Here is a 26,096-nt window from a genome sequence, read left to right as displayed (position 1 = left end):
GTCAGTGACCTTGGCAACATTTAATTCAGAGACACTGCCTCGGGGGTCAGAGAGAGAAAGAGGTTGCTTCAGGTTCTCTTTGATATGTGTCAGTGTGGCACATACCTGAGTCCTCACCTTTCTGCAGAGTTGCTTTGGTAGAGGTGGACTGCTGTTGGGTGTGTGTGTGCCTGTATGCATGCCCCAGCACATTCTCAGGAAGGAAATCTCCTTGGCTACATTTCTTTTTTAATGAAGAGTAAACAGTGGACATAGAATAAAACTTTTGCTTAGGTGGATCACCAGAAATGAAGTTTCTCTTTTTCCTTTATTCCAATTAGATTCTGTAATTGGTTCTTGTCTAGAGAGAGAATCTTTGCCAATCATAAATATTCTTTTTCTTGGTTGTTTTAAGTTTCTGTTTGGTTAAGCTTTCTAAGTCATTTTTATCACAGCACATGCATACCTTTGCCAGAAATCTTCTAAGTCATGCTCTTTCTGTTCCATGTAACTAATTATTTGTTTCCATTTGCAATATCCAGGTTTTTGGACATGAAGCTGACCTGTTTCCATGTCTGACATGTGACCTAAGTGGTTAAACCAAAATAAGATATTTAGTTCCTTTGTTCTTCCTAGCTACAGACCCTGTTTATAGGTTTGAACTTTAGGAATTTTTATTGAAGTCTGGGGTGCCTTGAGGGTTGTGCTGACACTCTAAATCTCTTCCTTAATCGTGACTCATTTCTGGAGGCTTTGATGGATTATCTAGCGGGAAATTGACAGCATGAAAAATATCAGATTGGACTCTAGGCAGAATGATAAGGTTGTCTGCAGTTCCTCACCACAAACGTTTTCTGCTTCCTCCTTTGCTCTAAATCTCTTCTTTCAGGAAGAAGAAAAAAGTGCAATTATTGAGTTTCTACTGACAAATTCATTTATACCATGGTATAAATGATTGTTAAAGCATAATTCACTGTTTCTCCCCAAAGTCTATAAATTTCAACAGAGAATAAAGTCTTCAAAAGGATGAGTCTCTCTTTATAGAATATCAGACTCTGTGGAACATAGGATACGCCATTTCCTAAATGATACCTGGCAAACAGCCAACAGATTAACACTGTGAAGAGTGGCTGCCTGTGAGCCTGACCCTGAGTCCTCACCATCCTGGGTAGTGGTGGTGATATGATGTATGATGTCCTTGTGGCTTTTGGCTGAGTGCTGTCAGTGCCACTAGTGTGAAGAATACTGCTGTTCTTCCAAAAATTACCCAATTTTAAAGATGCACCTAATGCGTTAACCTAATGTAGGTTAATTAGGAAGAAATGGCTCAAACTGAGTTCTAGGCATTTTTTCCCAGAGGAAGGATTAGCTAGGACCTAGGCCTTCAGTTCCCTGTAGATGAGAGGGAAATTTTATTGCCATGGAAATGACAATATTCTCTTTTAGGAAAAATGGTGTGTGTTAACTAGATCATGAAGTGACCTGGAAGTGAAAATCTCTAGTCCTTGGGCATTATATATTTTGTTGTTGTTGTATGTTTTGTTTTATGATCTGGTTATTTTATTTATTTATTTATTTTTGTTTTTTTGAAACAGAGTTTCTCTCTTGTTGTCCAGGCTGGAGTGCAATGTCACGATCTTGGCCCACCGCACCCTCCACCTCCCAGTTTCAAGTGATTCTCTTGCCTCAGCCTCCCTAGTAGCTGGGATTACAGGCATGTGCCACTGTGCCCAGCTAATTTTGTATTTTTAGTGGAGCCAGGGTTTCTCCATGTTGGTCAGGCTGATCTTGAACTCCCGACCTCAGGTGATCCACCCGCCTCGGCCTCCCAAAGTGCTGGGATTATAGGCGTGAGCCACCATGCCTGGTCTTTATGATCTATTTTTAAAGGCATGTGATTTTTGTTTTTTGTTTGTTTGTTTGTTTTTCTTCTTTTTCGAGACAGTATCTCAGTCTTGCCCAGGCTGAAGTCGAGTGGTGCAATCTCAGCTCACTGCAGCCTTGACCTCCTGGACTCTGGGGCTCCTCCCATCGCTAAGCCTCCCCAGTAGCTGGGACTATAGGCGCATGCCACCATCCTCTGCTAATTTTTGTATTTTTTGTAGAGATGGGGTTTTGTCATGTTGCCCAGGCTGGTCTTGAACTCCTGGGCTCAAGCAACCCACCTGCCTTGGCCTCCTAGTTTTGGGATTACGGGTGTGAGTCACCAGGCTGGCCAAGGCCTGTGATTTTTGATACATGCAAAATAATACAAACAGTATAATTATAGAATAATAATAAAATGAGCATCCATGGTTCTAGCACCCAACTTAACTAAAACTTTACTACTCTTGTTAATGCTGATTATTGCTTTTGATGTAGCTCGAATCAGCTAATGAGCAAAACATACTTTTCTTACTGGGCTGAACATTTTATAGGGATTATCTCATTATTATTCCCAACTAGAGTTGAAAAAACTAAAACCTTAGTGAAATCCAAATTTGGACTTAGTAAATGTCAAAATTGTGATTCAAACCACTTCTATCTTCAAATCCATATTCTTTTACACTTGATGTAGGTTTTCATTTATTTGTTCTTTCATATATTCACTTATTCATTGAATACCTGATATGTTTCATGCAAATTTTAAAACCCAGCTTTAGGCTGGGTGCAGTGGCTCACGCATGTAATCCCAGTACTTTGGGAGGCCGAAGCAAGTGGATCACCTGAGGTCGGGAGTTCGAGACCAGCCTGGCCAATATAGTGAAACCCCGTCTCTACTTAAAATACAAAAAAATTAGCTGGGTGAAGTGGCGCGTGCCTGTAGTCCCAGCTACTTGGGAGGCTGAGGTAGGAGAATCGCTTGAACCCAGGAGGCGGAGGTTGCAGTGAGCTGAGATCGTGCCGCTGTACTCCAGCTTGGGCAACAGGGTGAGCAAAAAAAAAAAAAAAAAAAGAAAAAATAACAGCTTTGTTGAGATATACTTACCATACAGTTCCCCCATTTAATGCATATAAAATTCAGTGTTTTGTTGTGAAACCATCACCACAATCAATTTTAGAACATTTTTATCAACACAGAAAGAAACCCAGTACCTTTTAGCTATCACTTCTCAGTCTTCCCACGCCATCCCTAAGACCTAGGCAACTGTGTTGCCCAGGCAGGAGTGCAGTGGTACGATCAAGGCTCACAGCAACCTTGAACTGCCAGCTTAAGCAGTCCTCCCACCTCAGATTCCCTAGTAGCTAGGACTACGGGTGTTTGCCACCACCCTCAGCTAATTTTTAAATTTTTCATAGAGACAGGGTCTCACTTGCCCTGGCTGGCTTTGAGCTCCTGGCCTCAAGCAATCCTTCTGCCTCCTCCTCCCAAAGTACTAGAGTTACAGGTATGAGCCACTGCACTTGGCCTCTAGGCAACTATTAATATACTTTCTGTTTTTATAAATTCACCAATTCTGAATATTTTATATAAATGGAGGCTGGGCATGGTGGCTCATGCCTGTAATCCCAGCACTTTGGGAGGCTGAGGTGGGTGGATCACTTGAGGTCAGGAGTTTGAGACCAGCCTGGCCAACATGGTAAAACCCCATCTTTACAAAAAATGCAAAAATTAGCCAGGCGTGGTGGCAAGTGCTTTTAATCCCACCTACTTGGGAGGCTGAGGCAGGAGAATCACTTGAGCCCGGGAGGCGGAGATTGCAATGAGCAGAGATTATGCCCACTGCACTCCAGCCTGGGCAACAGAGAGAGACTCTATCTCTAAATAAATAAATAAATAAATAAGGAATCATGATATGTGGCCTTTTGTAAGCATGACATTGTGCCTTTTTTCACTTAGTGTGTTTTCAAGGTTCATCTGTGTTGTAGTATGTATCAGTACTTAATTCATTTTTATTGCTGAATATATGGATATACTACAGTTTTATTCATTAGTTGATAAACGTTTGAGTTGTTTCTACCTTTTGACTATTATGAATAATGCTGCTATGAATATTGGTGCATAAGGTTTTACATGGACATGTTTTCATTTCTCTTGGGTATATACGTATGAGTGGAATTGATGGGTCATATGACAACTCTAATTAGCATTTGCAGGACTGCCAGACTGTTTTTCAAAGTGGCTACATCCTTTTCCATCCCTACTAGTAGTGTGAAGGTTCTGATTTCTCTACATCTTTGCGTGCGTGTGTGTGTGTGTGTGTGTATTTTTATTTTTATTTTTATTTTATTTTTATTATATTTTTTTTTTTGAGGCGGAGTCTCGCTCTGTCGCCCAGGCTGGAGTGCAGTGGCGCGATCTCGGCTCACTGCAAGCTCCGCCTCCCGGGTTCCCGCCATTCTCCTGCCTCAGCCTCCCAAGTAGCTGGGACTACAGGCGCCGCCACCACGCCCGGCTAATTTTTTTGTATTTTTAGTAGAGACGGGGTTTCATTGTGTTAGCCAGGATGGTCTCGATCTCCTGACCTCGTGATCCACCCGTCTCGGCCTCCCAAAGTGCTGGGATTACAGGCTTGAGCCACCGCGCCCGGCCGTATTTTTATTTTTAAATAATGGCAGCGTCTCACAATGTTGCCCAAGCTGAGAGTGTAGCGGCTATTCACAGGTGTGAACATAGCATGAGCCACCACACCCGGCCCATTTTCAGATTTTTAAATCTCATTGTGAACATTAGCCAAACTTTTGTTTTATATCTGTATCAAACTCCTCAAACTCCTGGCCTCAAGTGATCTTCCTGCCCCATCCTCCTGAGTAACTGGGACTACAGGCATGTGCCATCACGCACAGCTACTTTCCACATCTTTGATAACACTTCTTATTGTCTGTCTTTTTACTATAGCCATCTTACTGGGTGAAAAGTGATACCTTATTGTGGTCTACTGACTGACAATGTTGAGCATCTTTTTGTGTGCATATTGGCCACTTGTATATCTTCTTTGAAAAAATGTCTATTCAGAATTTTTGCCTATTTTTAAATTGGATTGTTTTTTAGGTTACAGAGTTCTTTATATATTCTAGATGTGAGTCCCTTTTCAGATATTTTTTTACTTTCTGGATGATGTCTTTTGAAGAATTGGGCTTTAATGAAGTTCATTTAATGTATTTTTTCTTTTGTTGTTTGTACTTTTGGTGTTATATCTAAGAAATCATTAATCCAAGATCATGAAGATGTATGCCTTTTTTTTTTTTTCCTGGTATATAGAAATTGACTTTATATGTATGCCTCTTTTTTTTCTTTTCAGAGTTTTATAGTTTTAGCTTTTACATCTAGGTCTTTTCCAATTTTTAAGCCTTAGTTTTTTAGGTTTTTTTCTTTTTTTTTTTTTGCCTGAACAGAGAGAGATATTACTAAATGTCAGTTTTGTTTTATTTTTGATTTCTAATGTTTTGGTGTATTTCCTTCTAATGTTTTCATATACATGTGTATGTGCTCTTATGCATAGACATATGTGTGCACATGCATATACACACACATACATACACACTTTTTAAAACCAGATGGAAGTTTTGTTGACTCTGACTTCCTGATTGGAAATGCAAGCAACTCTCACTTACCACAGGAAAGAGGGAGTCACAGTGGAATGTCTTATTTTAGAAGTAGTATATAACCTTTGGGAATAGTAGTACAAACAGATTGTGCATTTTCAGATTTTTATTTTTTTGAGATGGAGTCTCGCTCTGTTGCCCAGGCAGGAGTGCAGTAGCATGATCTCGGCTCACTGCAAGCTCCGCCTCCCGGGTTCAAGCGATTCTCCGGCCTCAGTCTCCTGACTAGCTGGGACTACAGGCACGTGCCACCAAACCTGGCTAATTTTTTGTATTTTTAGTAGAGACGGGGTTTCACCGTGTTAGCCAGGATGGTCTCCATCTCCTGACCTCGTGATCCACCTGCCTCGGCCTCCCAAAGTGCCGGGGTTACAGGCATGAGCTACCGCACCCGGCCCATTTTCAGATTTTTAAATCTCATTGTGAACATTAACCAAACTTTTGTTTTATATCTATATCAAAATCTTCTCAAAAAACTTACTAGTTCAGAATTTATGATAACTTAGATGTGCTATCCCAATATGTTTTTTTGTTTGATTTTTGTTTGTAGTATCTATAAATTGAACTCTAGGTTAAATTGCCTGACCTTGGCTAGGTGTGGTAGCTCATAGCTGTAACCTCTGCACTTGGGAAGGCTGAGGTGGGAAGATGGCTTGAGCCCAGGAGTTCAAGGCCAGCTTGTGCAACATAGTGGGACCCCCATCTCTACAAATAATAATAATAATAATTTTTAAAAATTGCTTGACCTTTTTTTAGGTGGAGATGGGGTAAGATTGTATGTGTGTGTATACAGTTGCTCAGTAAATATTTCTTATGAATGTTGAGTGTTGTATGAGTATTAAATATGTAACAATAGGTTTTAAATAATTTTTCCTCTTGTTCTTATACGTAAACCATTCTTGTCAGACCATATATTTTTCTGTTAGAAAATCTGTATCTTTCTCTACACACACACACACACCCACACCCAGATGCTCCTTGACTTACAATGAGGTTACATTGTAATAAACCTATCATGAGTTGGAAATTTTTAGGTCAACAATGCACTTAATCCACCTAGCCTACTGAATGTCATACTTAGCCTATCGTACCTAAAACATGCTCAGAACACTTACGTTAGCCTGTAATTGGGCAAAATCATAAAGCACAAAGCCTGTTTTATATTACATTATTGGATATCTCATGTAATTTGTTGAATACTGTACTGAAAGTGAAAAACAGAAAGGCTTTATGGGTACTTCAAGTATTGTTTCTACTGAATGTATATTGCTTTTGCACTATCGTAAAGTCAAAAAACCATAAATTGTATCATTGTTAAGTTGGGGACCACCTGTATATATATGTTTATGCATAATATTTATATGTACAAATGTATGTTTATTAGAAGACACAAATATAGTTGAATGTTTGATTATGATATCTGTTGTGGGCAAAAATAGTACCTTAATGTCAACCTAGAATTTTCAAAGTACATTATTATGCATTATTGTCACCCTCTATAAAATAGGTAGATGAGAAACAGAAGTCCAGAAAGGCTAACTCTCTTACCCCAATTTACACAGCTAATATATGCTGGAGGTTTCATGTGAACCCAAGTATTCTGATTTTTTTAGACCAAGTCCTTTTATTCTATAATGTCCTCTTGGGGGAATCAAAGCATTGATTTGTGTCAAAATAAATCTAGATGACCCTATTCCACTTTATAGTGACTTTCTTGCTTCTTTCCTTCCTTCCTTTAGTAAATATATGAATATGACATATTTATATATTTGGTTGTTTTTTTAGATATAATTACCATTTTTAAAAGGAACAGATTTTAGGTATTCAGCTCAATGAGTTTTGACAATTGTATACACCCATGTAATCACCACCTAAGATAATGAACATTTCACCCCAGAAAATTCATTCATGCCTCTTTCCAGTCAGTCCCTTCTCCCTTACTCCATGCAACCACACTTCTGATTTCTGTCTCAAGGTTTGTTGTTCTTGGATTTCATGTAAATGGAGTGCACAAGATGCATTCTTTCATGGCTGGCTTCTTTTGTTTAACATGTTTTCAGAGAGTCATCCTTGTGTGGGTATCAGGTTTGTGTTTGTTTTACATATTGCTGAGTAGTATTTCATTGTACAAATTTACCACAGTTTATCCATTTTTCTATCGATAAATGTTTGAGTTTTTGTCTGTTACATATAAGTTTGCTATAAACATTCTTGTACAAATCTTTTTGTCAACCTATATTTTCATTTTTCTTAGGTATCTAAGAGTAAAATAGAGTCAATGTACATTCAATTTAAAATAAACTACCAGTTAGTTCTTAGAAGTGGATGGATCATTTTATAGTCTTCTCAGCAGTATACAAGTATTCCAGTTGCTCCGCATCCTCACTGATGTTTGATATCTGTAGTGTTTTTGATAGTAGTCATTGTAGGTATGTGAAATAGTATCTTATTGTGGTTTAAATTTGCATATTCCTGATTCCTAAAGATGTTGATTATCTTTTCATGTGTTATTGGCTGTTCGTGTGTGTGTGTGTGTGTGTATGTGTGTGTGAAGTATCTGTTCAAATCTTTTGCCTACATTTTATTAGGTTTCATATTTTTTACTATTTGTAGAAGTTGTTTATATGTCATGGATACAGCCCTTTGTCAAATAGATGTGTTGTGGATATTTTTTTGCCAGTCTATGACTTGTTTATTACTTTTATTAATGATGTTTGTAGTAGTTTTTAAAGAAAAAGTAATTATGTAGTTTTTTGGATAGATCCAGAAACTTAAGTGAGAATAAATTTAAATATCTTTCCAAATTAACAAAACAGAATATTAAAAAAATCTAGGCCGGGCGCAGTGGCTCAAGCCTGTAATCCCAGCACTTTGGGAGGCCGAGACAGGCGGATCACGAGGTCAGGAGATCGAGACCATTCTGGCTAACATGGTGAAACCCCGTCTCTACTAAAAAATACAAAAAACTAGCCGGGCGAGGTGGTGGGCGCCTGTAGTCCCAGCTTTTCGGGAGGCTGAGGCAGGAGAATGGCGTAAACCCGGGAGGCGGAGCTTGCAGTGAGCTGAGATCCGGCCACTGCACTCCAGCCTGGGCGACAGAGCGAGACTCCATCTCAAAAAAAAAAAAAAAAAAAATCGAAATGGACTAACCTATATGTACTTTCTAATGGTCTCTTTGGTAAGTACCTGTTCTTTTTTAATTGTTAAACTCAAATCAGAGATTAGCAATAAACTTACCTAGCTGACTGCATTACCTCTTTCAGAGAGTATATACTCCTGAGTGGATGGAAGTCATGAAACTCAAAACTTATTGCTCAGCAAAGTGCTAATGTTGCAGGTGAATTTCCACAACCCTATGTGAACACACTTTCTGGAGAACACATTCTTTCCCTTTGTGTTTTGCTTTCGGTCTGCATAGTGCTCTCACATGAGTTAGTAGTGCACAAGACCTCTGTAAGGCAGATAGCACGGTTGTGGGAATGGAATGGTTATGCTGAATGCAAAATCTATGACAATCTAGGTCAGTAGTCTTCCAAACCTAGAATCTTTCAATTCTCCCATGCTTTTTCTCAGCTTAAGCATGTGTGTGCCCACACTGCATACACACACCCTCCCTTCATATCGGTAAAGCAAAAAGCCCACATGTTAGGTGGAGCATTTACTAATCCTGGGGTCCAAGATCTGTAACTAGCCAGCTCCTTATGATGAAGAATTCTATGTCTTCCTCAGCAAGCCGAGCTTGTATATCTCTAAAGAGTAGTTTGGAAACAGCTCCTCCACCTCCCATCCCCAGGAATTAGTGTGGTCCAACTTTATGCCTACATACTTATGTGAACACATATAGATATGCATACAAGTTAAAAATCCTTATATATTTATGTCAAAAGTGGCTTATGATAGGTACACATTAATTTTCATTCTTGCTGTCTTAGTTAATTGTGGCTGCTATTAAAAAATACCTTCGACTGAGTAATTTATAAACAACAGAAATTTATTGCTTACAGTTCTGGAGGCTGGAAGTTCAAGATCAAGGTACTGGCAGATTCAGCGTCTGGTGAGGGAGGGCTTGCTCTCTCTTCCAAGATGGCACCTTGCTGCTATGTGCTCGCTTGGTAGGAGAGACAAGGCAGCTCCTTTCAACCTCATATATAAGGGCACTAATCCCATTCACTAGGGCAGAACCATCATGACTTAATCACCTCCCAAAAGGCCCTACTTCTTAATACTATAATGTTGGATATTAGTTCCAACATATGAAATGGGGGAAACACCAACATTCAGATCATAGCACTTCCCTTACCCTAGTTAGGGGTATATGTAATGTTAATTCATAACACCCTCGCATATATCATCAATCAGCAATGAGCACATTGCAGTTTATTTCTTTTAAGCTATCACTATCCTATTTTAGAAAGAACCATAGCATTTCCTATTGCTTTAGAAAAATATGAATGGTTGGTGGTGTGCAAGGCTGACTCACTGTCTGTTCCTGTTCCTCTTGAGTCAGTCCTAGTGACACCTAGTTCTGTGACTTTTATTGTTTATCTGGTTATTTTATGTGCACATATGGTGTTCATCTGGAGTTGATGTGACCTTAAATAAACTGAAGTTAGATTTTCATCAGTCTCTAAAAGGGAAGACTTTATAATGAGTTACTTAGATTGGATATTTTGTGGTTGGAGGGAAATCATTTCAATCTATAGGAGACAACAGATCAAAGAAGGAAATAAACAAAGGACTTGGCACAAACAGGGCCCAGTCTCCAACCTCTTTGTGAAACTTGCCCCGGGGGTAGGATTGAGAGGGCAGAAGGTTGAATAGGCCTAATCCTGTGTATAGCCCCTCGGCCTTAGGCACTGTGGAAGCATGGTGACATCTCAAAATTACATCCTTTTCCCCACTAACTTTTGTTGTCAGCTTTAGTTGATTTTCTCATTAAAAAAATCATATAAGATTAAATGGAAGTTTTTTATTCTTTCCATTTCTGTTATATATGGGTAACCCTCATTCAAAATGAGATTTGTTCCCTTTTATGTATCTTTTAAACTCAGTTCTAGAACAAAGAAATGACAACAGAATACTGAAAAGTAGAAAGCATCTAAGTCTGTTTTAATATTAATGCTTGTATCTCTTTTAAAAAATAAGCTGCAAATTTAATGAGGGAAATTTAAGCAATTAGAGAATTAGAAGCTAATTTTGGTGATTTCATGAGTGAAAAAAATTCAGCAAAGGTATGGTATTGAATGGTATGTTACCTAATATAAGCATTTGTAAAAGAAGCAACAGGATGTCAAATTTAGCAATGTCCATTTAAATTTATGTAGCTGTGTATCATTGTGGTTTAATTTAAAATTTTATATATCTTAGTGTTGATTATTTCAGATCACTAGCTATATTTGGTTAGGTTTTTTGATGTTCATATATAAGCTTTTGAAAAAACCTTAGGTCCACAGTAACTAATGCCAACTAGTTTAAAAAATATATTTGCCAAATTACCAAATTTACCATGAAGAAGAATATGTGAGAGAAGACTTAGTCTATAAAGAAGCCATTGTTTCTAAGACCAGGTCTGTTTCTTGTTGTTGTTGAGTAGTTAATACATTCATATGTTTTGAAATTTAAAAGGTACAATAGAGTATGCTATGAAAATTATTTCTCCCAGCTATTCAGTTTCTTTATCCAGGAGGCAATCAATGTTTTAATCTTTCAGCCACTTTGATTTTGAGAAACTTAGGTAAATTTTGACATATTTATGATCAAATGTGTACCTAATATCTTATGTTCTGTTTTTGTCATTTGGCATGATTTTATTATCAAATCATATTGCCCAATTAACAGCATAAAATTGTATCTACTTGGCAGTTTTATTGGGAATTTGAATTTCTTCCTGTTCAATTTTGCTATTAAAAATAGCAAATGATAGCATATTTGTAGAAATACAGGTACTATTTTTTATTGAAAAGTTACTGTATTTATGGAATTCTATATATTAAAGATTATATTTACTGCAAGCAGTGGTTTTCCCCTTTGGAAAGCTGTTATTAATGATATCATTTATAATCAATAGAGTCTTGGAAGAAATATTCTATTTCTCTGTATTTGTTTCTCAGAGAGGAAACACCCAGTTCAATAGTTTGATAACATCATAGTCCCTCATTCTGTGTTGCTTGATTTCTTACCAGTATAATTGAACTAATCTCAGATTTTACTCCCCCTTCCCTATCCCCAATTTAATATGTAGGAGAGAGAGAGACGGAGTGATTAACCTCAGAATTTGAAAAAGAACAGTGCATATTTGCCATGTATGTTTCCCTCTAAGCATTATAAACATCCAGAGTTTTAGACAAACTATTATGTTGGTACAAAAGTAACTGCGGTTTTTGCAGTCTTTATCTTTGCTAAAATTATTCAGCGTTTCTGGAAAGTATTTGCCTTACGTTCCTAGGCCTATCATGAGGTTTTAAAAATGTATACTAATAACTAAAAAAATTTAAGAGGTAGGGGTCTTACTCCATTGCCCAGGCTGGCCTTGAACTCCTGGGCTCAAATAATCCTCCTGCCTCAGTCTCTTGAGCAGCTGGGACTACAGGCATGTGTCATTGCACTTGGCGTGTATGTTAGTTTTTAAAGCATATACAAATGATGTACTTGTCAGAAGTGTTCCTCCTTCAAACATAGGCATGAAACAAACTTATAGATGTGTGCCTTGCTATAGTGTCATTGATTGTTTGCACTCTTACTTGCCAGATTAAATGTGTTTATAAATGCACATCAATTGAGTTTTGTGGTTATGTCCTGTGCATTGTTGGGATTTGGTATGTGTGCTAGGTAACTAATCTTCAAATCATACAGCAATTAAGGTGTATGTATTTTTAAAATGTAGTCCCACCTGGGTGCAGTGGCTCACGCCTGTAATCTTAGCACTTTGGAAGGCCAAGGCAAGTAGATCGCTTGAGCCTAGGAGTTCGAGATCAGCTTGGGCAACATGGTAAGACCCCCATCTCTACAAAAAATACAAAAATTAGCTGGGCGTGGTGGTGCACGCTTGTAGTCCCAGCTACTTGGGAAGCTGAGGTGAGAGGATCGCCTGAACCCAGGGAGGTTGAGGTTGCAGTGAGCTGATCCTGCCACTGCACTCCAGCCTGGGTGACAGAGTGAGACCCTGTCTCACAAACAAATAAAACATCAATTATTTCTCTTTATTGTACCATTTTTGTAGTTTCAGTAGAAAGCCTGTTACTTGTATACTTCAAAAAATTTGAAGCATTGTTAAAGGAGTATAAATCTCAATCAATTGGCAGTTATTTCTAAAAGGGTGCATGAGAGAAGGAAGGGGAGGAGGCAGCTGTGAGGTGCGAGTGGGGGACATGGATTGGAGTACTCCTGCCCAGCAGGATGTTATAATTTACTAATGATAACAAACATGAAAGACCTTTGTATTTATTTAAACATAATGTCCACATTTAACATTTGGCACGCAGGGACTGACACTGTCTGGTAGTGGCAAATTTGGGGGAATTAGAATAAAAATTTTCAGTTCTATTAATTTTTAAACCTGCTTTAGTTAAAACATAAAGCACATTTTCCAAAAGATAGTCTTTGCAACCATTATTTAAACAAGAGATTTCAGGGAAGTAGTGAACTTTTTCAATTGATTTGGTCTTTAATACTAGCTACAGGAGCAATTAGTTGGATTATCATTTTAACATAATTTTTCACCCAGCAATCCTTTTGAAAGTATTGTTTGCTTAGATTGAAACATTAAAGTGCTTCTTTCTGCCTGCAGTGCAACAGATTAAAAGAGAGAGAAACGCAGGCAAATCAACATGTAAAATTGGGTCAGTACATAGTTGGGGGACCTGTGCGCCAGTGGTCTGGATTGTGTTGAGTTGAGGAGTTAGAGGAAACCGTGAGAGAGAGACAGCAAATTGCTGCACCTCCCTGCTCGAAGGACAAAAAGGGGATTGAGGCCCTAGGGAATCCAGAACAGTAAGCTGTCCATGAAGAGGAAAGGCATTTAGTATCATTGCTGGCAATTTTGAATATTGAAAGGAGTTAAGGAGTCAGGATTGGCCGGGCGCGGTGGCTCAAGCCTGTAATCCCAGCACTTTGGGAGGCCGAGACGGGCGGATCACGAGGTCAGGAGATCGAGACCATCCTGGTTAATATGGTGAAACCCCGTCTCTACTAAAAAAGTACAAAAAAACTAGCCGGGCAAGGTGGCGGGCGCCTGTGGTCCCAGCTACTTGGGAGGCTGAGGCAGGAGAATGGCGTGAACCCGGGAGGCGGAGCTTGTAGTGAGCTGAGATCTGGCCACTGCACTCCAGCCTGGGCAACAGAGCGAAACTCCGTCTCAAAAAAAAAAAAAAAAAAAAAAAAAAAAAAGGAGTCAGGATTGGAATAGGGGTAGTTGGGGGATTTATAGTCCCAAGGCAATTAGGAAAATGGACTGAGCCATGTTGCTGCCCCTTGGAAGCGGGTCTGGGAGGGCTTTGGGTTTTAGATAAACGAGCAGGAATGTGGGCAAAGGTTGAGCACTGAAGTACCATTGAAAGCTGCATGTGAATTTTTGGTATTGTTTGTAATCTTTACCTGTGGAATTACAGTGTCCCAGATTTCATATTTCACATGTGATTATATACAGTGATTATGATGATATGAATATCATTATGAATATTATATGAATATGGTTATGATTACATAATATAAACAGCTACAGTTGAAGATGTACAAATGGGATTTTTCATTTCATGAAAGGAGATATATATTTTATTTATTTTTATATATCCATGGTCACACACATTTTTTTCTTTCTTGTCTTACAGAAACCAAAAAAAAAGAAGTTGGTAGAAGTTTTTGTTAAACTTTTTTTTTTCTCTACTAGTTAACAGATTTCAGATGCAAATATACTCTCATTATCCAAATTCAAATCTCTGTCACTCACCACAGGAATATAGAATGTGGCTTTGATCTGAGGGTGTTGTACTCATGGTAACTAGATGTTCCATTTCTCAGCTTTGCCTTGAAGAGTTTTTCTGGTTTTGTCTTGAAATGCTACTGAAATTTATCTTTCTAAATTCTTCCCTTTTGTGTGGGTGTAGCCATGTACCTGTATCCGAATTTTGCTTAGGATAATACATTTTAGAATTTGAACTGGAGGAGACTTTTCCCCTTTTGACTTAAGGCACCAAAGTAGTTTTAATTGCTCTACAATCCAAGGAAGCAGAAGCAAGTGGGTTTGCTGCCAAGAATGCTTACCACAAAGAGGAAAAAAATAATTGTAGCTCTGAATTTTAGCTCTGGCTTGTAAAATATGACAGTCTTCTACTATCTCTTTTTCTTTCATTGAGTACCTTGCTGCCACATCTGTCTCTACTTTTTTTTCCAAATGGGTTTATTAGTTTTGTTATTTGGAATATGGCTGGGGTGATCCTGGAAACACTGGTCTGAGAAATAGTCTTGACATTTCAGCTAGAAACAAACCCAGGGGTAGATTGATCTGAGACAGAGTTTGAGACCATCCCTCTGAACCTCTCCAGGGTGGGCCTAAGTGTCAAACTGTCATTCCCCCATGAGGAAGGAGGTTTTACCTTCTTCTTTTCAAGATAGCAAGACATGGAGGCTTTGCTGGATTTTCCTTTTTTACGCTGCCAGTCGGGCTCTGATGTGGAATCTGCCTGTCTCTTCTCCCTTGCCTACAGGCTGGAGGCTCTCAGGTCATTTTTACCAACCCATTGGAGATAGTGAAGATTCGTCTGCAAGTAGCTGGAGAGATCACCACGGGACCCAGAGTCAGCGCCCTGAATGTACTCCGGGACTTGGGAATTTTTGGTCTGTATAAGGTGGGTAGGTTTAGGTTATAATGTACTCAATAAAATGTGAAAGAATGTGGAAACCAGACTTCTTCCCTCCAAGTTGAAAAGCAATGTTGTCTAGCAGGGTAGTCTGTGGAGTAGAAAATCAAAAAAAAAGAAAAGAATCAGGACACTTGTATGAGAGGCTGTGGAATACACATGCAGCCTCTCCTGTTGTCATCTTCAGGCTTTTGTGAAACTGCCAGCAAGGAGGCCAGCACCGCAGACCTACTGGCCTCAGGCTCACAGCCTTTCATTTGCTGGGGGGTTTGGGAAGACTTTCCTTGGTGCTCTCTTTGGGCTGGTTTAGGGCTTCAAAATAGTCTTATGTTTATTTTCAGTCTGAGTTACCTCTATTGTTAACTTCCCAGTGGGAGCTTTTCTTTGTCTTAATAATTTGACCACAGTAAAACAGTAGTAGAGTTTGGTAGGATTCAGGTCTTTAAGAAGTTAAGTGGTAGGATTTGTCAATAATGAATTCCATTTAGAAAAAAAAAAAAAAACAAAAACCAACAACAACAAAATGTACTGTACTTTAACAAAATGCCAGTCAACAGATTCCTTCCCTGCGGGCATACTTACTCCCATCATTACAGATCAGATGTAATGGAGCAGAAGCTATTATTTTTCTTAAACAAGGAAGAGGATTTCTTTCCATTCCTTTGCCTCGTGTAAGGGGAATACGTAAATTTAGCCACCATAGACAACTGTGTTTCCACAGCATCTGATATAGATCCATCACTGCAGAAATGTGTAAATTTGTTTCTGTAACTGCAAATTAGAAATTAGAAATTCTCTAGATTGGAATCACACAGCTACAGGGTTCTCTGGAGACCAGCAAACAATGATGCCTGTCTCAAGAGAGTTTCGTACACATTTTTGCTTCCTCCTCCCCACTCCCAATTTCCATCCTTTTTGAATTCCCTTTGAGAGATGAATTTATTAATATTGCTTCTCTCTGTATTATCCTTTAGTGAGTCCGTGGATTTTTTTCTTTTTTCAATGTTTGAGTTTGTCTTTTTGAAAAAAAACCAGGGCTGGGAGCACTGGCTCACACTTGCACTCCCAGCACTTTGGGAGGCCGAGGCAGGGGGATTGCTTGAGCCCAGGAGTTCAACCAGCCAGGGCAAAATGTCTAGACCTTCTCTCTACTTTAAAAAAAAAAAAATTAGCTGGCACAGTGGCGTACACCTGTCATCTCAGCTACTCAGGAGGCTGAGGTGGGAGGATCACTTGAGCCCAGAAGGTCAAGGCTACAGCAAGCTGTGATCGCGCCACTACACTCCAGCCTGGGCAACATAGTGAGACCCTGTCTCAGAAAAAAAAAAAGAAGAAGAAGAAAACAGAGTCATTAAAAAAATAAGTGCCAAGGTGGAGTGTTTGCCTAGCTGGGTAGTGGAATGGTGTGGGCTTCTGACAGAGCTGAGAGAGGTGTTCTTTGAGACCTCAGTCATTGGGACAAGCTGCCCCTGGGTCATGATTTTCTACTCCTGTGGAAATCTGCTGCTAAAATATTTTGTCTGATATTTAGGACATGGGAAATGAGGAGGGAAGATTTGGGTTTCTTTTCCCCCTGCTCTAGAGTAGTTACCTTCCTTCACCACTGCTGCTAGCTTTTTACCTGGCACTGCGGGGACTCTCACCTGATGTAAAAATTTAAGAGGGTAGATCTTGTGTGTTTTTACCATAGTAAGAGATTAATTAATTTAAAAAACCCTGAATCTATATAAAAAATGCCAGAAAGTTCTTAGTTTTCAGATAGTATCATTACCCAGTTATTAACTCTAGGACTGCAGGATTCACCATGCTTTCACAAGCTTTGAGATATACGGATTTCCCTATTCCCCACTCATCTCCCGCCTCCCCCATTTCCCTTGCACATCAGTTCTAATGCTGTTTGAGGGACACCTCAGGCTTGTCACTGAAAAATGTCACATGGATCCCATTTGGGCATTCATACTCAGTTTCACACTGTTTTGCACTATTTCCTCACTGTGTGACAGGGTGCCAAAGCGTGTTTCCTCCGAGACATTCCCTTCTCTGCAATCTATTTTCCTGTTTATGCTCATTGCAAACTACTTCTGGCTGATGAAAATGGACATGTGGGAGGTTTAAATCTTCTTGCAGCTGGAGCCATGGCAGGTAACTACGAATTTTTTTTTTTTTAACTGCAAGAATTCTCCCATTATTTAAAAAGTACAGAATCTCTATGTACTTTCCCCTTTTATTTCTGGAAGGATTATTGTTTGTACCTTAGTTTAAATATCACTTTTTCTCCTTTGTGGGATGTGCTGTAATTCTGATGAGAGTTAATTACATTTGCATAATGTGGATAAACAGCTTAATGCAGCTTAGCAACTCAGAGCCAAATTAGATCTGCCCATCTAAATTGGGCTTTCATCATTAACATGTTTCTTAGTCTCCTGTGCCCCTGAAACCTTGAGTACAGCCAAGCTAAGCATTAAGGTGGGAAAGTTTTTCCTCAAATCAGTTGCTTTGCTGTATCTCATGCTTATGCACAGATCTAGCATGCTCTTACTTTCTCCGTATATTGGAATCTACATGGTTTGGCCCAAAATTGAGCTTTTGTCGTGAAGGTGTCCCTCTTTTTCCTACCATTGCCCTCATTAGACCAAAGTAAGCAGTACCCCTCAGCAAACCACCTTGAACTCAATTTTTGTACTTTTTCTAACCCTTAACACTTTGTCATTAGCCAGGTATAGTGGTGCGTGCCTGTAGTCCCAGCTACCCGGGAGGCTGAGGTGGGAGGATCACCTGAGCCTGGGAGGTCAAGGCTGCGGTGAGCCGAGATGATACCACTGTACTCCAGCCTGGGTGACAGAGTGAGAGCTTGTCTCAAAAAAACAAAAAAACAAACAAACAAAAAAAACAAAAACAGTTTGTCTTTTATTAATAGTTATTTGCATAAGTGTTATCCTCTGTACTAGGCTAATAGCTTCTTGAGGGCAAGAGTTTCATTCTCTTCATCCTTGCCTTTCCTGTGTGGCCAGTGTAGTAGTAATAGGTGCTCAATAAATGTCAATAACATGAAGGAAAACCTTCATCTCATCTAAGATACCAAATTAGGCACAGAAGAGATTCCATTTGAAAGAGGAGCCTTGTAAGAGCAGGGACGTACTAAGATGCTTCCTTCTGACCTCACAGGTACAGCCTGACTCTTGAGTTAGGAAGGAGCTGACTTGGAATAGAAGGAGAGAACCAGGTGTCCTTGGCTGCACCAACACTCTGAAAAGACAAAGGAAGGAAGGGGTGCATGTTTGCTCTCTATACAACCAGTAATGAACCATTGCAGAGCTCAGTGTGGCTGTGACCAGCCAGGCTTATGTTTACTGTGTGGCTCTTCATTGCTGGGCTCATTCTCCTCTGGAGGCTCTGGCTAAACATCGGGGCAACCTGAGCAGCTCCTGGAGTGTGCTGTGCTTGGTGTGTGGCAGGAGCCCTTGGGCCTGAGAGTGTTGGGATGGACCACATTGTTGTTCTTGCTTGTGAAGACAGGGATGACTTGTGATCATTAAGAAACGGCCCCAGGGACCTTACCGCCCTTACTTGGGGCCCAGCAAGTCCTTTTTCCCCTAGCGGTGGTAATTTCAGTAAGTTTTGCGTTTAAAAGCCAGTAAAGTTACCTGCTCAGTCTTGGCAGTGAGTTGTGTGTAGCAGCCCCTTTCTGGTACTTACCAGTCTCCCACCTTTTTTTTTTTTTTTTTTTTTTTTTTGGTGGGACGGAGTCTTGCTCTGTCACCCAGGCTGGAGTGCAGTGGTACAATTTTGGCTCACTGCAACCTCTGCCTCCCGGGTTCAAGCGATTCTCCTGCGTCAGCCTCCCAAGTAGTTGGGACTACAGGCGTGTACCACCATGCCTGGCTAATTTTTGTATTTTAGATAAAGACAGGGTTTCACCATGTTGGCCAGCACAGCTGGTCAGAGCCACACTGAGCTCTGTAATGGTTCATTACTGGTTGTATAGAGAGCAAACATGCACCCCTTCCTTCCTTTGTCTTTTCGGAGTGTTGGTGCAGCCAAGGACATCTGGTTCTCTCCTTTTCCAAGTCAGCTCCTTCCTAACTCAAGAGTCAGACTGAGGCCAGGCGCGGTGGCTCATGCCTATAATCCCTGCACTTTGGGAGGCCGAGATGGGCAGATCACGAGGTCAGGAGATTGAGACCATCCTGGCTAACACAGTGAAGCCCCATCTCTACTAAAAATGCAAAACATTAGCCGGGTGTGGTGGCAGGTGCCTGTAGTCCCAGCTACTCGGGAGGCGAGGCAGGAGAATGGCGTGAACCTGGGAGGCAGAGCTTGCAGTGAGCCAAGATCGTGCCACTGCACTCCAGCCTGGGCGACAGAGTGAGACTCCGTCTCAAAAAAAAAAAAAAAAAAAAGTCAGGCTGTACATGTGAGGTTTCAAACTCCTGACCTCAGGTGATCCACCCATCTTGGCCTTCCAAAGTGCTGGGATTACAAGTGTGAACCACCACACTTGGCCCAGTCTCCTATTTTAAATGGGGGCAACATTTGCCTTCCAGGCTTTTCCTTGTGCTTCCCAATCAACAACGAAAAACAGCCAGGGAAGAAGAGTCTAATTGTGGACAGGCATTTGCCAGTGGTTGGCTGAACCAACTAAATATTTCCATGGAACTGTCAGCAGCAACTTTTTCCCCATAGACATTTGATGTCAGTTTTCAGAATGAAATTATTTTTTCTAATTTTTACCAGTCAAGATTTGCTAGCAGGAACTGAGAACATTCAAAAGTCTGCCTCCAAAGGCAGGCAGTTTACCTAGTTTCATCTGAATAGGGTGCAAGGCCATGCCAAGGGGAGGTATTTGCATTCTTTTCTAGCAGAACCCCCTACAAGGCTGCCAGCTCCATCTGCCTAGTGAGGATACAATGATATTCAGGCCAAATTGAATTTCTTTCCCCTGGGGAAGATTATGTTGCTCCTTTGCTCTCCGTTTTATTTTATAAGTAAAAGGTGTGGTTGTGAAATCCGTCTTCTGTGTCCTGATGCTGATCAATCTCAACATGACCCCAGGGAGCTTGGGCACAGGGGCCTTTCCCTGACCAGCTCCCCTATCGTTTCTTAACTGGCTGTCTGGCCACCTCTTGCTCCAGTTGTAATGACTTTTGTCATGTAAGCATGTCTGAAAGGAGTCACAGTTAACTCTCAAGGTAGCCCTTCAAACAAGCGAGTGATTATGAGTATTGATATTCACCTCCCACACTACAGTTGACAAGAATCAGGAAAAACAGTAGTTTAGTGTCAGATACATTTAGTGACTCACTAAAATGACATTATCCTTTTTTTATACATAAAAAATACTTGTATCTTATTTAAGAAAAAAAGGAGGTAAAATAATTGAAACTGAAAGAGAACACTTGGGAATTGCCTTATTAATATTGCTACTTTTTTTTTCGTTTCACAGTTATTTGGGATCATGCAATGTAGAGTGATTTTTTTTTAATTCAGAAAAAAAAATAATTTTCCACTGATCACATTGAAACAGCTAATAGGCTTCTATGTCCTTTTCCCATTAGTGGCCAGACATCTATTTAAAGAGTTTTGAGTTCCGCTCAAGTGATTGAAGTTGCAGACTCTATAGTAGATGTTAGTAGTATTCCTATCTTTTATAAGGTACTCTAGATAAATGTAGTTTTCTTCTGAAAGGTGTCCCAGCTGCATCTCTGGTGACCCCTGCTGATGTCATCAAGACAAGACTGCAGGTGGCTGCCCGCGCTGGCCAGACGACATACAGTGGTGTCATCGACTGTTTCAGGAAGATTCTCCGGGAAGAAGGGCCCTCAGCATTTTGGAAAGGGACTGCAGGTAGGCAGGGGCTGGAGCCATACAGAATAGCTGGCTGGCTCTAGCATCCTCCCCTGTGACTCGTGGCTGTCTTTACCACATTTGTTCTGGCTTTAAGTCTCCCCTGCCCCTGCTTCTGTTTTTCAGCTCGAGTGTTTCGATCCTCTCCCCAGTTTGGTGTTACCTTGGTCACTTATGAACTTCTCCAGCGGTGGTTTTACATTGATTTTGGAGGCCTGTAAGTCAGCTGCTCAACTCCTTTACAAAGAAATCACTAAAACCAAAACAAATGTTTGCTCTGTCTACAAAGGCATTGTTGCAACTCTTAGAAAACTGATAAGACAGAACCTTTAATAAGCTATTGGGGGATTTTAGGGAAGCAGCAAATTTTTTTTAAAAGACAGGATATCCTCTGTTGCCCAGGCTGGAATGCAATGGCATGATCTTGGCTCACTGTAGCCTCAACCTCCCGGGCTCAAGTGATCCTCCCACCTCAGCCTCCCGAGTAGCTGGGATCACAGAGGCGTGCCACCACACCCAGCTAATTTTTGTACTTTTTTATAGAGATGGGATCTTGCGGTGTTGTCCAGGCTGGTTTCGAACTCCACCAGCCTTGGCCTCCCAACGTGCTGGGATTATAGGCATGAGCTACCGTGCCTAGCCAGGAGGCAGCAGATTAAAACACTGTGTAAATAATTGTCTTTTCTCACGTAAGCAAATACTGAACTTCATGGTGTTCTCATTATGTGGATTTTATTATATGGCCCTTTCACAGAAGTTATGTAAATGTATACCACTAACACTTTTGGGCATTTGCTTTCAAAGTCCCAAGCCTTTTTGCATCTCTGATACTTCATTATTCACCACAATTTATTATTAGTTAGGTGTAGATGTTCTTGAAGCTAATTTACTGGAAAAACCAATAGGCTTGAAGAGAGATTTTGCCCATGGATATAATCACTAGTGAGCTGTAGGCCAGAAATTGGGCTTCTAAAAGTTTATCATTTGAAGCTTGCACTGAGAAGAGGACTTATTAGTTGAATTTTCTGGGTGGGGAAGTTGTACCCAAAGCAAGCAATTATTAGCTTTTTAGCAGAAGACCAAGTACCATTCCTGAGTCCTCACATCAGAAGCCTGTGAACTCCTCTGTGCCCAAAGGCCATATATGGAATCAGCTGTTGGATCAAGTGGAGGGACCTATACAAAAAAAGTGAGAACAGTAGTCTTACAGTTGCATTGTAGAAATGTGAAGCTTCAGGCTTTTCCATGCTTTCAACTTCTGTAAAAGAACTAAAGCTATTTATTTCTCTCTCTCTCTCTTTTTTTTTTTCTGACAGTCTCGCTCTGTCACCCAGGCTGGAGTGCAGTGGTACGATCTCGGCTCACTGCACCCTCCACCTCCCAGGTTCAAGTGATTCTCCTGCCTCAGCCTTCCGAGTAGCTGGGACTATAGGCACATGCCACCGCGCCCAGCTGATTTTTTTTTTTATATTTTTAGTAGACACAGTTTCACCGTGTTAGCCAGGATAGCTTCTATCTCCTGACCTCGTGATCCACCTGCCTTGGCCTCCCAAAGTGCTGAGATTATAGGCGTGAGCCACCGTGCCCTGCCTATTTCTCTTTAAATAATTTAATTGATAATCTTTATGAGTCTACTACGTAAAAAGTTAACTTCTAAAGTTATGTCAAAAGAAAAATATATACTTTAAAAATTACTTTCATATATGCTAAGTGCAGAAAATTTGGAAAACCATAAAGCATAAAAGAAAAAAACCAGCCTGCGTGTGGTGGCTCACACCTCCCAGTGCTCTGGGAGGCCAAGGCAGAAGGATCGCTTAGACCAGAAGTTCGAAACCAGCTTTGGCAACATAGCAAGACCCCATCTTTACAAAAAGAAAAAAGAAAAAATCATCCATAATCCTACTTCCCAGAGAATCTTCATATTTGAATGTCTTTTCTTCTGACTTTTTTCCTATGGATCTGTTTATATATGTATACAAGCATTGGAAATAAGACCATTTCTCTTGTAAATCAGGTATGTAGATAAGTTGCTGTCAAAGCAGCCATAAATCATGACTGTTGTTTCTAGTCATGCAGCACAGGTGCCATGGAAATACTTGAGACAAACACTCTTCTTTGTGGCACATGGGTCAGACCGAAAATGTCCAGCTGTAAGCTGCCCTCATCCACCTTCAGCATGCTAACCGTTGGCTTTTTTTCTGTCAACAGCAAACCCGCTGGTTCAGAACCAACACCTAAGTCACGCATTGCAGACCTTCCTCCTGCCAACCCTGATCACATCGGTGGATACAGACTCGCCACAGCCACGTTTGCAGGCATCGAAAACAAATTTGGCCTTTATCTCCCCAAATTTAAGTCTCCTAGTGTTGCTGTGGTTCAGCCAAAGGCAGCAGTGGCAGCCACTCAGTGATGAGACAACTGTTGAGTGTGGCAAAATGGCACCTTGAAGAAAGAGGCCTAGGAGAGCAGCCCTGTAATGTATCCAGTCAGCTGCATGGTGCTGACTGAGCTGAGGAGTCAAACTATTCTTTCTATATGACATATACATATACTTGTTTATAAAATAATCATTTGCCCAGGGAAAAAACCACAATGCTGTTTCAAGCTTTAGTCTTATGTGTTGAAATGTTTTTGTAAGCCTTGGCATGAATTAGTGTTCTAGACTCTGCTTTGCACAGCTTGCACTTACAGTGATTGTACATATTGTACATCTTTGTACAGAGACATCTTGGCACCTCATCCCAACAAATCACATTTGTAGAAATGTAATGCGGTTCTGAGTGGCTTGAAATGTACAGAATGTTTTGAAAGTGTTTTATTAAGAATCACACAAAAATAAATGTATTAAAATTAAATTCATTCTCTTATTGGTGACTTATGGAAATAAAGCATCAATATTGGATGTATTTAATTCCTAGTTTGTTTTCCATTCTGGAATAAAAAGGTATTTGCTGATAAAAGGCATAATGAGACATATTGCTGATACCATTGAATAAGTGGTACTTTGGAAAGATGCATGCCAGTGGATGCCAGAGGACCAGGCTAATGACTTGTGTGTGCTGATATGTTTCCATTTGTATTTTAATGTGTGTGTAGACCCTCCTCTGTTCATCAATCAAAAAGCATTTCCTAGGCAGCTCCTCTCCTGTCAGTGTGCATATAGAAACAGGGATATCTCCATCATTACTGGCTTAGTTTTGCTTTCCTTTGACACAGCAAGGCAAAGGCCAAGCTTTCAAAAGAGTAAAGGATACTTCCACAGTTTTCCTTCATATGGATATGATTCCAGTCAAAAATAAAATGCACACCAAAATGTGTACATGTAGTTTGATTTTTCTTCGTAAATATACTGATAATGCTTTTTGTTCTGATTGACTACTGTTTCCAAAAATCTCATGATCAGGTTCGCCCTTTCTTCCACCTTTATAGAAAATAGAAAAATTAGTTTTAGAAAGGGCTAGCGCAGAGTGAAGGGAGGGAAGAAGAAAGAGAAGAAAGGCTCTATATGGTGATTTAGTGGGGTCTACGTTCTTACTTTGGAATCCAAATGCAAACTGTTCTAAAAGTCACTCACCAAAGGCGTGATTACTAATTTGGATCTAAACATACATCTTGACAGCCACATCTATACTTTGATATGGATGTGATTTGATGTGCATCATCAGAATTTATTTACCTTACCAAAGTGCTCTTGGAAGACATTGCTACTGCCAGTAAGCTGGAATATGAGAATGTATGCAAATATTTTCAAGAGGCGAGCCTGGAGACAGACCAAGTTACTTAGTATCCTGCACAGGGCTCCTTGATTGATGGCTGACAGCCCTGTGACCACAACTGTAGGCTGTTTGAAGGCCCTCCAGGAACAAAAGAATTAGCTTTGAAAGCAAGTTATTTTCAAATGTGTTAGATTGATCTCATAGGAATGGAACAAATAATAATACAGTTGTTTTGCTACTACCACTTGTTAGGAATATATGAGTAGTCCATGGATATGTGATTATAAAAGAATCCTATGTATGTATCTAGAGTAAGATGGGAAAGTGTCCCGCTTACCCTTCTTCTACCTCCACCACTTCCTGGCCCAGAGGTAATCACTGCTAATAGGTTACAGCATGAATCTGTAGTCTGTTTTTCATAACTCTATATAAATATATGTACATATTTATATTTTAACAGGATTATGCTGTGTGTGTGTTATTCTGTGTCTTGCTTGTGTTTTGGATATCTTTCCATGTCAGTTTATAAAGTTTTATTTTTAATGACTGCATAGTATTTCATTTTATGGGTTATAATACTTTTCATAAATCTCCCCTTTTGATATTTATTCATTTTTTTCACTACGGCAAACAATGCTGTAGTGAATGGCAGACATCTTCGTACACATATCTTGAGTGCATGTCAATTTCATTAGGATAGATACTTGGAATTGAAGACTTTTAAGACAAGCTTTACGTTTTTATACATATTGCCACATTGGTCTTCAAAAAGGAATTATTAATTTACTTTCCTGTTGATAGCATATGAGAATGCCTATTTCTCTGCAACCTCAGCAAAGAGGGATATTATCAGTCTTTTACATTTTCAGCAAATCATGAGAGCTGATCATGGTTATTTTATTTTTCTAATTACTAGTGAGATTGAATGTCTTTTCATATTTACTGGTCATTTGTATATTTTCTTATTGTGGAATATAGACAAAGTACGTGAAACATGTATGCATGTATACAACAGATATGTACACACATATATATTTTTAACATAATGTGCATACCATATGACTACCGGGTAAAGAAATAGAACATCTCCAACATCTCAGAAGCTCCCTATATGTCCCTCCCTAACACAACCTGCCGTCCACTTTAACATCATCCCTACTTTTCGCTTTGCTTTTCT

At 39.9% G+C, this 26,096-nt stretch overlaps 1 protein-coding gene across 5 annotated transcripts in view; it reads left to right on the top strand.

Moving 5' to 3' along the window:
* Positions 1-25,376, top strand: part of SLC25A12 (solute carrier family 25 member 12) — a 136,257-nt gene extending 110,881 nt beyond the window's left edge. For 4 of the 5 annotated variants that reach the window (XM_021923708.2, XM_021923707.2, XM_021923706.2 and 1 more), the window contains 5 exons: positions 15,207-15,347; positions 17,363-17,501; positions 21,045-21,203; positions 21,330-21,420; positions 23,412-25,376. In XM_021923708.2, the coding sequence (XP_021779400.1) occupies positions 15,207-15,347; positions 17,363-17,501; positions 21,045-21,203; positions 21,330-21,420; positions 23,412-23,613 (732 nt within the window). In that variant the 3' untranslated portion in view covers positions 23,614-25,376. The remainder of the gene's footprint in view (positions 1-15,206; positions 15,348-17,362; positions 17,502-21,044; positions 21,204-21,329; positions 21,421-23,411) is intronic. The other variant, XM_003907603.4, reaches the window with a different exon arrangement.
* The last annotated feature ends 720 nt before the right edge of the window (positions 25,377-26,096 follow it).

The sequence above is a fragment of the Papio anubis genome, chromosome 10, assembly GCF_008728515.1.
Source record: "Papio anubis isolate 15944 chromosome 10, Panubis1.0, whole genome shotgun sequence".
NCBI classification, from domain to species: domain Eukaryota; kingdom Metazoa; phylum Chordata; class Mammalia; order Primates; family Cercopithecidae; genus Papio; species Papio anubis.
The sequence above is the reverse complement of the archived record's forward strand: the minus strand, read 5'-3'. Positions and strand labels throughout refer to the sequence as shown.